Source organism: Nicotiana tabacum, chromosome 19 (genome assembly GCF_000715075.1).
Source record: "Nicotiana tabacum cultivar K326 chromosome 19, ASM71507v2, whole genome shotgun sequence".
NCBI lineage: Eukaryota > Viridiplantae > Streptophyta > Magnoliopsida > Solanales > Solanaceae > Nicotiana > Nicotiana tabacum.
Window position 1 is genome coordinate 128,133,201 of NC_134098.1, and position 8,162 is coordinate 128,141,362.

General features: G+C 41.2%; 1 protein-coding gene across 1 annotated transcript; it reads left to right on the forward strand.

Annotated features, from left to right (window-relative positions):
• Positions 1-978: 978 nt before the first annotated feature.
• On the forward strand, positions 979-2,002 carry LOC142173714 (uncharacterized). Its single transcript, XM_075239348.1, has 2 exons — positions 979-1,000; positions 1,113-2,002. The coding sequence occupies exons 1-2, from the start codon at positions 979-981 to the stop codon at positions 2,000-2,002; spliced, it is 912 nt and encodes a 303-aa protein (XP_075095449.1).
• The last annotated feature ends 6,160 nt before the right edge of the window (positions 2,003-8,162 follow it).

An 8,162-nucleotide genomic window follows, 5' to 3' on the forward strand; every position in this document is an offset into this window, starting at 1 on the left:
TATTACAACTTCGCCTCAGCTTCTTAGCCGATTCCGATTCAGATTCCGGTCAATTCTCAACGATTTTTTGGTCGGTCTAAGTTCCAAAGAAAACACAAAAATATTCGAAGTTACTTCTTCCTATTTGAACAAGAAATACATAGAGTATTTCTCCAGCTCGTCGCAATCCATCACTGCCGGCCAGATTTCCGTTAATTTCAAGGGTTGCAATCCAGGTTCTATTATTCCTCTCTTATCTTGATATTTTAATAGTTTGATATTTTGGCGTAATTGTATCTCCTTGCCTGCCTATTTTGTTCTTAAATTTTTAGTTAGTATCTGCCCTAGTATTGTCAAATTAATCGTATTAGTGATAGCTTTGCCTACTTCTTTATATTTTAAATCTTTATTTCAAATATCCCATAGTAGTTCTATTCTAGTTTTGCACATTTTCTTTGTGACCTTTAGTTGTATATTACTGCCCCTATAGCTCTTGTATTGTATTTCTTCACCTATTTTTCTATCCTTTAGTTGTAGATTATAGTTCCTTTAGTTCCTTTGTTTTATCTCTTCACCTATTTTTCTGACCTTTAGTTGTAGATTATAGTTCCCGTTAGTTCCTTTATTTTATTTCTTCACCTGTTTTGCGACCTTTAGTGGTATATTATATTTTAATAATTCATTTTATTTTTGTCGCTTGTTTTCGTGAGAGGGCTTGCGTAGTGACTCCTAGATTATAGTGGCTTTGGTGAACGATGGTAGGGTAAGGTCTTGTCAGCGCAGAGGAGGGAGTGCAGAGGGTAAGGGGGTAAGAGGGCTAAGGGAGATACTAGGCTGAGAGTGGGGTCTTGGAACATAGGAACTTTGACTGAAAAATCTGTAGAGTTAGCGAAGATTCTCGAGAAAAGGAAGATTAATATAGCTTGTGTACAAGAGACTAGGTGGGTAGGAGATAAGGCGCGAGATGTGGGCAGTTTCAAACTTTGGTATTCTGGAAGGATGGGTGGCAGGAACGAGGTAGGTATCTTAGTTGATAAGGACCTCCGTGAACTAGTGGTGGAGGTTAGGAGGGTGAATGACAGGCTAATTACTATTAAGCTAGTTGTAGGAGGTTTTACTTTGAACATAATCAGTGCGTACGCACCCCGATGAGGAAGTCAAGAGGCATTTCTGGGAGGATTTGGATGAGGTAGTGCGTGGTATCCCGTATACCGAGAAGCTTTTCATAGTAGGAGATTTCAACGGCCACAATGGAGTGACGTCTAGGGGATATGATGATGTGCATGTTGGCTTTGGTTTTGGAGATAGAAACGGAGGAGGAATGTCTCTGCTGGACTTTGCTAGAGCATTTGATTTGGTGATAACAAACTCGAGCTTCCCGAAGAAGAGGGAGCACTTGGTCACCTTCCGGAGCTCAGTGGACGAGACTCAGATTGATTATTTACTCTGCAGGAAGTTCGATAGAGGTCTCTGCATGGATTGCAAGGTCATACCGAGTGAGAACCTATCGACTCCCCATAGGCTCCTGGTCACGGACCTTGAGATCACGAGGAAGAGGAGGAAGAGGGCGATGTATATCCAACATAGGATCAAGTGGGGAGCCTTGACGGAAGCTAAAGTGCAGGAGTTGGGGGTCAATTTGGTGACCATAGGGGCTTGGAGGAGTAGTGGGGACGCAGGCGCTATGTGGACTACGACTGCACAGTGCATTAGAGAAGCCGCGAGACAGGTATTAGGGGTCTCAAAGGGTCACTCTGGTGGTCATAAGGGAGACTGGTGGTGGAATGGACAGGTGCAAGGAAAAGTGAAAACCAAGAAAGCAGCGTATTTAAAGCTAGTGAAAAGTGTAGACGAGGAGGAGAAGACGGAGAATAGGGAGCATTATAAGTTGGCTAAGAAAGAGGCAAAGCTAGCAGTTACGACGGCCAAGACTGCAACTTTTAGTCGTTTGTATAAGGAACTTGAGCGCCGGGGCGGGGGAGGGGGGGGGGATAAGAGGCTGTTTAGGTTATCCAAGGCATGATAAAGGAAGGCGCGTGACTTGGACCAAGTAAAGTGCATCAAGGACGAAGAAGGTAGAGTTTGTTGGATGAGGGGCTTATCCATCGGAGATGGAAGGCCTACTTCCATAGTCTCTTGAACGAGGAGGGGGAGAGGGACAAAAGTATTGTACTGGGTGATTTGGAACTCTCTGGGAGTCGTTGTGACTTTGGGTATTGTAGGCGGATCAGAGTTGATGAAGTTGAGGGGGCTATGCATAAGATGAGCAGGGGCAAAGCGACCGGGCCTGATGAAATCCCGGTGGAGTTTTGGAAGAATGTGGGCAAGGCAGGCTTGGAGTGGCCCACTAGGTTATTTAATGCCATTTTTAGAATGAAGAAGATGCCCGAAGAGTGAAGGTGGAGCACGATGGTTCCTGTATGCAAAAACAAGGGTAATATCCAAAATTGCATTAACTATCGGGGTATCAAGCTGTTTTTCCATACTATGAAAGTCTGGGAGAGAGTGGTAGAGCTAAGGGTGAGCATGAGAGTGTCTATTTCCAAGAACCAGTTTGGGTTTATGCCGGGGCGTTCAACTACAGAAGCCATCCCTCTTGTTAGGAGATTGATAGATCAGTATAGGGAGAGAAAGAAGGACTTGCACATGATGTTCATCGACTTAGGAAAGGCGTACGATAAAGTTCCGAGGGAGGTTTTGTGGAGATGTTTGGAGGCTAGAGGTGTACCTGTTTCCTACGTTAGGATGATTAAGGACATGTATGATGGAGTAAAGACCCGAGTGAGGACGGTGAGTGAGAACTCGGACCATTTTCCGGTTATGATGGGGCTGCATCAGGGGTCAACACTAAGCCCTTTTTTGTTTGCTCTGGCGATGGACGTACTGACGCGCCATATCCAAGGGGAGGTGTCGTGGTGCACGCTATTTGCAGATGATATTGTATTGATTGACGAGACTCAAGACGGTGTGAACGCGCAATTAGAGGTATGGAGGTAGACCCTGGAATCTAAATGTTTCAAGTTGAGCAGGACCAAAACAGAATAATTGGAGTGTAAGTTCAGTGGAGAGACTCAAGGAGGGGAAGGGGAGGTGAGGCTGGACTCGCAGGTCATCCCTAGGAGAAAGAGTTTTAAGTACCTTGGGTCTATTATTCAGGGGGATGGGGAGATTGATGAAGATGTCACATATCATATTGGGGCGAGATGGATGAAATGGAGACTCGCTTCAGGTGTTTTGTGTGACAAGAAGGTGCCACTGAAACTTAAGGGTAAGTTCTATAGATATTGTATGGTGCTGAGTGTTGGCCAGTCAAGACCGCTCATGTCCAGAAGACGAAGGTAGCAGAGATGAGGATGTTGAGATGGATGTGCGGGCACACCAGGTTAGATAAGATCAGAAATGAGGTTATTCGCGACAAGGTGGGTGTGGCCCCTATTGAGGACAAGATGCGGGAAGCGCGGCTTAGGTGGTTTGGTCATGTGAGGAGGAGGAGCATAGACGCCCCGTTGAGGAGGTGTGAGAGGTTGACATTGGAGAGCATACAGAGAGGTAGAGGTAGGCCAAACAAGAGGTGGGGAGAGGTGATTAGGCAAGACATGGCACAACTTCACCTGACCGAGGACATGACCCTTGATAGGAAGGTATGGAGGTCGAGGATTAGGGTAGTAGTGTAGGTAGTCTAGAGTGTTCATAATAGTAGTATTGGCACGCAATCTCGCTTTCTATTGGTAGTAGGTTTTTATACCTAACTGTTGTTTTCTTTCATTGTTGATCACCTTACTGTCTTGTTGTTTTTATTCTGATTTTATATGGATTTTTGGTACTGTCCCTTCTTGTCTATATTTTCATTAATGTGGTGCTTATACTTTTCTGAGCCGAGGGTCTATTGGAAACAACCTCTCTATCCTCACAAGGTAGGGGTAAGGTCTGCGTACACACTATCCTCCCCATACCCCACGGTATGGGATAATATTGGGTATGTTGTGGTTCAAATATGATTTGCACAATTTTGTTACTATCATTCCTTCCGTGTTGGAATCGTTAAAATTAAAGATTGCGTTCAGAATTACTTGTAGAGCCATGGCTAGACCAATAATGATCAAGAGAAATTAAACTCCTATATATGACGCCCCTTAATTATAAATAAAGCTACCATTTTCTCTCCTTCTCTAACTTCCTCCAATCCTATCCATGGCTTACATGATCCTTTTCAAGGTAGTCATCACCATTTTAACTATTACTTCTAACAGAGCTTCTGTGTCTGATCCAGATTCACTCCAAGATGTTTCTGTCGCTGATTGCAACTCATGTTAGTATTTTTTTCAATAACCAACTATTACTTTAATGTATGTCTCTTTTCTCAATGTCCGTTGCTTCTACCAATTATACAACTTCCTCATCTGTTGAAATTATTTTCGAAGCAAAAAGTCTAGCTAGTTTAAAGCATCTTTTGAGCAATTTAACATGCAAACGACACACACATATTGTAATGCTGATTATTCATATTTAATTATTCATATAATCTTTTTTAATATATATACGTGAAACAGCTATAACGGTGAACGGATTTTCATGCAAAAGGAATTTTACATTCACTCCAGAAGATTTCGCATCAATGGGAATTGCACAACCAGGAGAACCCAATATATTTGGCAGTCGAGTAGCTGTAGCCAACGTTTTAACATGCCTGGCCTGAACACACAGGGTGTATCAATGGTTTGAGTAGACTTTGATCGTGATGGTTTAAACCCCCCACATACTCACCCTTGAGCCACTTAAATTAATTATATTCGTAAAAGAGGGTACGTTAGTTGCTGGATTCATCACTACGGACAATGTTTTTGTTAACAAGTTGATCACAAGGGGAGAAGTCTTTGTTTTCCCAGGAGGGCTCATCCATTTCAGCTTTAATGTTGGCAGAGGTAACGCAACTATTATTGTGGCCTTTAACAGCCAAAATTCTGGTGTTCAACTTATTGCAATTTCCATGTTTGCGAGTAGACCTCAAATTCCAAAAGAAGCTGTGGTTAGGGAATTTCAAACTAGTGTTGAGGAAGTTCGGGCGATAAGAGCAAGACTCGCACTACCTACTGTAGGCTTGGCTTCAGGCTGTCAATGGGATAACCGCAATATGCACTCATAATATGATAAATGTGACGACCGTAACATGCACTCACAATATGATAAATATGACGACCGTGGCATACACTCACGATATAATAAACGTAGCGACCATATTATGTACTCACAATATGGTATTATGTTATGACTTAAAATTATATTATAATCGTAATAATAAATAAATGGTGGATATATGTGAATAATTTCTCAGCTTTTGCTTTTGCTTTCTCAGAATGCATCTTTAATTTGGTGTCTTTTAAATAACGAACTAAATTTCGGTGACTCTTAATGTCTTTTGTTATCCTTTTGGGTAAACAGAATACTTTGATCAATTATTAATTCCAGTTTAAGCTCAAAGAAGACTTGGGTAAAAATCTTTTCCGTACTCTAAAATCATTGAATTTCTCAAATTCTCCAGAAAGTATATGTTAAGGGGTCGTTTGGCTCACATGTTAGTAATGTGATGATTAATTATAATGCATGATTGTTTACATCGTGATTAATAAGAAATTAAGATATTGTTATACACGATTATTTTGTGCAGTGATGATTATTTTTCCGATATTATTTTTCTTATTTTGCGACCAACTAGACATTGTACTATTTTATACGAGATTTTATTCTAAGACTAATATTCATATACCATCAACCAAACGACCCTAATGAATTAAATCAGTCAAAAACTCTACGCACTGGAAACTAGTATTCATAAATGAAAACCTAGAAAGGTAAGGAAAGCAGAAACAATCTATATATCTATCTATATTTATATCTATACAGAAAGTATAAAAGGGCTGGTTCTCCCCGAAATGCGTTGAGGCGCAGCAGTTGACTGGACATCTAGGGGTAAAGCACTATTTTGATGCGGGCCGCCAGAGCCGTACCAAATCGAGGCAAACTCTAAATACTAGATATGACCTCAAAATAACAGGAGTCAAGGTTGTCTAGTGAGACGATGGGGGATAGGCTTCATCGTCGAGAGGAAAACAACCCAGATTACCAGCTAAGGGTAGGGGGTGAATTGTAGCCAAATTAAAAACTTAGTCGACTTAAAGAGGAATCAGTCGATTAAACTTTTCCAGCAGGTTTGATTTGCAGAAGAAGTAAGTTGAGACTTTAAACAAATATCTCAACGATTTAACATGATATAGGCTCAGATACCAATTGTTAGAACCAAAAATACTTTAACCCAAGACCTACCATGTCAAATCATCAAGAATAAAACTGAATGCGGAAGCGTACCTGAATCCATGGGAACGAATGAATCTTGTCATCTTGTGTTAACGGTTTTCCAAACCAACACGTAAGTCGTTCTATTCTTTCTAGCGATGGGATGCTAGAAAGAAAACCCTACGCCAGATTTAGAGACCATAACTAGGGGTTGGCGTTCGGTACTTTAGTACGGTATATAATAACTACAGTTCGGTACTTCGGTATTCGGTATATCAATTGAGCATACCAAATACAGTACCAAAGTAGTTCGGTATTTTCTTATTTGGTTCGGCACAGCTTCGATACAGTTTCGGTATTATACTAAAGTTTTTCAAATCTCCTAAGATTATGCTATGCCTATTGCCTAACGTCTCTTCTGACTTCTGCTGAGAATTCAACCAATCAAAGGCAAATTCAAAGCCATTTTTTCAAGAATAATTAGTTCGCTGACGATGTTTTGATTTGCCAAATCAGAGAAGAGAAATGAAATTGATGGTGTATATAGAGTTATCCCCAAAAATAATGATTCTTTAAATGCTCAAAAACTTATTATTGTCAACCTAAGTAACTAAATAAAATATAACAAGTTGAAACTAATATAAAACCTTAATATTGAAGAATGAAGAATGAAGAATTTATGAACATGTTAAAGAGTTGAAGATTATAGAACGAAGGCCAACAATGAGCAAACAAGCAGTCGCCGAGGGGAGGAGCCGCCGCTCGCCAAGGACGTGAAGTCGTCGTCGCCCTCTGATATTGTAGTCGTGAATCAGCAGCAACCAAGCAATGTTGATGTTGCAATTTATGAGAGAAGTCTAGGGTTAGAAAATAGAAAATGGAAAGGGCGTAAGCAGAAGAAGGCAAGAAGCTAATGCTCGTAAGTCTCAAAGCTTAAGTAGGCTGCTAGGCACGCTAAGGGATTAGGGAATTAGGATTTAGGGGACTTAGGGTGTTGGGCTTAGGTTTATTGAGTTGGAAAATAGAAATAGATGTGGACTTCAACTTCAATATTTCGGTATTTAGGTATACCAAAATATCAAAAACTCAATACTGAATATGTAACGACCCGCCCGGTCGTTTTGACTATTGCAATCTTGTTCCCCCATTTACTGTTCAAATTATGAATTACAATTGTTATTTGGATTGCCGGGGTAATTGGTTTGGGTTCGGTGAGGTTTTGAAATGATTTAGAGCGCTTAGTTCCAAGGTTTAGAATTTAAGTTGAAAAGGTTGACCGGATGTTAACTTATGTGTTACGACCCCAGAGAAATTTTGCTAAGGAAATTAAGGTTTGGTGGTGCCGAGGTAGATTAATTAGTACAAAGATTACAAAAATTTCTCGCGGCGAGCTATTGGGTACTGACTTGGTTTAGGATGCTTTAGAGAAGGTTAAAGTAATTCAGGAACGGCTTCGCACGGCCCAGTCTAGACAGAAGAGTTATGCCGACAAGAAGGTTCGTGATGTTGTTCACATGGTTGGGGAGAAGGTTTTGCTAAAGATTTCACCCATGAAGGGTATGTTGAGGTTCGGGAAGAAGGGCAAGTTAAGCCCTCGATATATTGGGCCTTTTGAGATACTTAAGATAATTGGAGAAGTGGCTTATGAACTTTCCTTGCCACCCAGTCTATCAGGTGTTCATCCAGTGTTCTATGTATCCATGCTCCGAAAATAAGTTGGGGATCCGTCTCATATTTTGGATTTCAGTACAGTGCAGCTGGACGGTAATTTGACTTATGATTTGGAGCCGGTGGCCATTTTAGGCCGACGGGTTCGAAAGTTGAGATCAAAGAACATAGCTTCGGTGAAGGTGCAGTGGAGAGGCCAGCCAGTCGGAGAACCAACTTGGGAG

Excerpts from the sequence above, each read along its gene's own strand:
- LOC142173714 (XM_075239348.1), top strand. The coding sequence starts at position 979 with ATGGGTGGCAGGAACGAGGTAG. Across the intron at positions 1,001-1,112 it reads GGGTGGCAGGAACGAGGTAG|TGCGTACGCACCCCGATGAG; the intron begins GTATCTTAGTTG and ends GAACATAATCAG.